General features: G+C 40.8%; 1 protein-coding gene across 1 annotated transcript in view; it reads left to right on the forward strand.

Annotated features, from left to right (window-relative positions):
* capn7 (calpain 7) overlaps positions 1-1,741 on the forward strand; it is a 23,825-nt gene that overhangs the window by 14,453 nt on the left and 7,631 nt on the right. Inside the window, exons 12-14 of the mRNA XM_015370690.1 lie at positions 475-610; positions 696-771; positions 986-1,131. Coding sequence (XP_015226176.1) covers positions 475-610; positions 696-771; positions 986-1,131 — 358 coding nt within the window. The remainder of the gene's footprint in view (positions 1-474; positions 611-695; positions 772-985; positions 1,132-1,741) is intronic.

A 1,741-nucleotide genomic window follows, 5' to 3' on the forward strand; every position in this document is an offset into this window, starting at 1 on the left:
ACCACAAAACCGTGAATTGTGAACCGTTCCACCCCTATTATACAGTGGACCAAACACTTTGTTTTGGCTTAGAAAAGATGCAAATTAAACTTTATTAGTGGGTCCACCGCTTTGGTATGGGAGTCATTTGAGTTCTTTGTTAACCTGTAATACTCGATACCGATCTAATTCGATGAAAGAGGCTCACTAGAGGGAGTTGTTGGAGTTTTTTTGGTCCCCTCTATGGGGTTGGGGCTGAGAATCTTCACCAGCATATTGACATTATCTTGGCCCCTCCTTGGCGCCTTTGCTCCGGGGATCCCTTTGGGCTTTGTTGTTGTTTGAAAACAACAACAAAAAAGACACTACCTTTATACAAAAATGTTTTGCACTTCTGGAATCTGGAAAACAGGAAAGCATAAATATTGTTTCTGGTTTTTTGACTAAAACATTTCAAACGGTGGGGTCCATCATTTTTGTTTTTTCTACCTGCAGTAGCTGGGATGGAAAGCAAGGTCCAGTTAAAGACGTTTACAGTCTTGCAAATAATCCTCAGTACAAGCTGGAGGCCCAGTGTCCAGCAGGGGGAGCTGCTGTGTGGGTCCTGCTCACCAGACACATCACTGACAAGGTATAAAGCCTCAATTAGCAACTTAACGATACATCAGTGGTTTATTTAAACTCAATTTGCTGAAAAAAAGTTTTTCTCTCTACAGGATGACTTTGCTCAAAACAGAGAGTTTATCACTCTGGTTGTTTACAAGACAGACGGCAAGAAGGTTTATTACCCAGGTGAGTTTTAATTGGCTGTGATGAGAGCAAAATTTCCTGTTTCGCTTTAAATTTGTCCTGAAATCAAACAACAAATTCAGTCTTTTAGAAAAAAAAAGTCATGTTTTTTTGTAAGGACCAAATGTACCCTTTTGAATAATTAAGATGAATCCAGTTTCATTGGCATTTAAGGACAACATCCATACTTTTTTATTTAACCTCCTCCTCTCTGCAGCCGACCCTCCTCCCTTCATCGATGGTATCCGCATCAACAGCCCTCACTATCTGACCAAGATAAGGCTGACCTCTCCAGGAACACACACCTTCACACTCGTGGTTTCTCAGTATGAGAAGCAGAACACCATCAACTACACTCTGAGGGTGAGAGCCTTTTGTTTGAGCCCAATCGTGAGGCTCACTGCCACACAGAGCATACAGAGGTGGTTTGAGCGGGGCGTAAAGGAAGCCATCTATGTTAAAAGGAAAAACAAACCTTAAACAGAGGGAAGGAGGTGAACTCAGGTTTCAGCTTTCAAAAACCTCCAATGCAGCAACTGATTTGATTCCTTCCAGCCATCATCGAGACCTCCACCCCCTTACAGGGAAACAGAACACTTCGCCTGTTTAGCCATAACAAAAATTCCCTATTGCAGGCTAACAAAAAACCCAAACGACTGCCCATTCCTAAAAAGCGGACCCGTTCATCCCGTTCAATTAGCATGTTTTCTAAGCCAAAACAAGGCTTTTTTTTTGGTCCATTCTATAAAGCCTTGAACTGAACACTATTTCTGACATTTTTTATTGAAAAAGCTTCCTGGATGGGGAGCGAAACATCTTTAAACTTGGGAAGAAAGTCTAGTGGATTGTTTTTTTTTTAAACTTTTTTGGAAGAGTATACAGAGCTAATAGATAAAAATTTCATTTTGAATTCTTGACGGTTGGGAAAACATTTTCTCACACTAAAGAAAATCCAGGATCAAGGATCAAAGAA

This window comes from Cyprinodon variegatus, unplaced genomic scaffold (genome assembly GCF_000732505.1).
Source record: "Cyprinodon variegatus isolate N-32 unplaced genomic scaffold, C_variegatus-1.0 Scaffold0, whole genome shotgun sequence".
Taxonomy (NCBI): domain Eukaryota; kingdom Metazoa; phylum Chordata; class Actinopteri; order Cyprinodontiformes; family Cyprinodontidae; genus Cyprinodon; species Cyprinodon variegatus.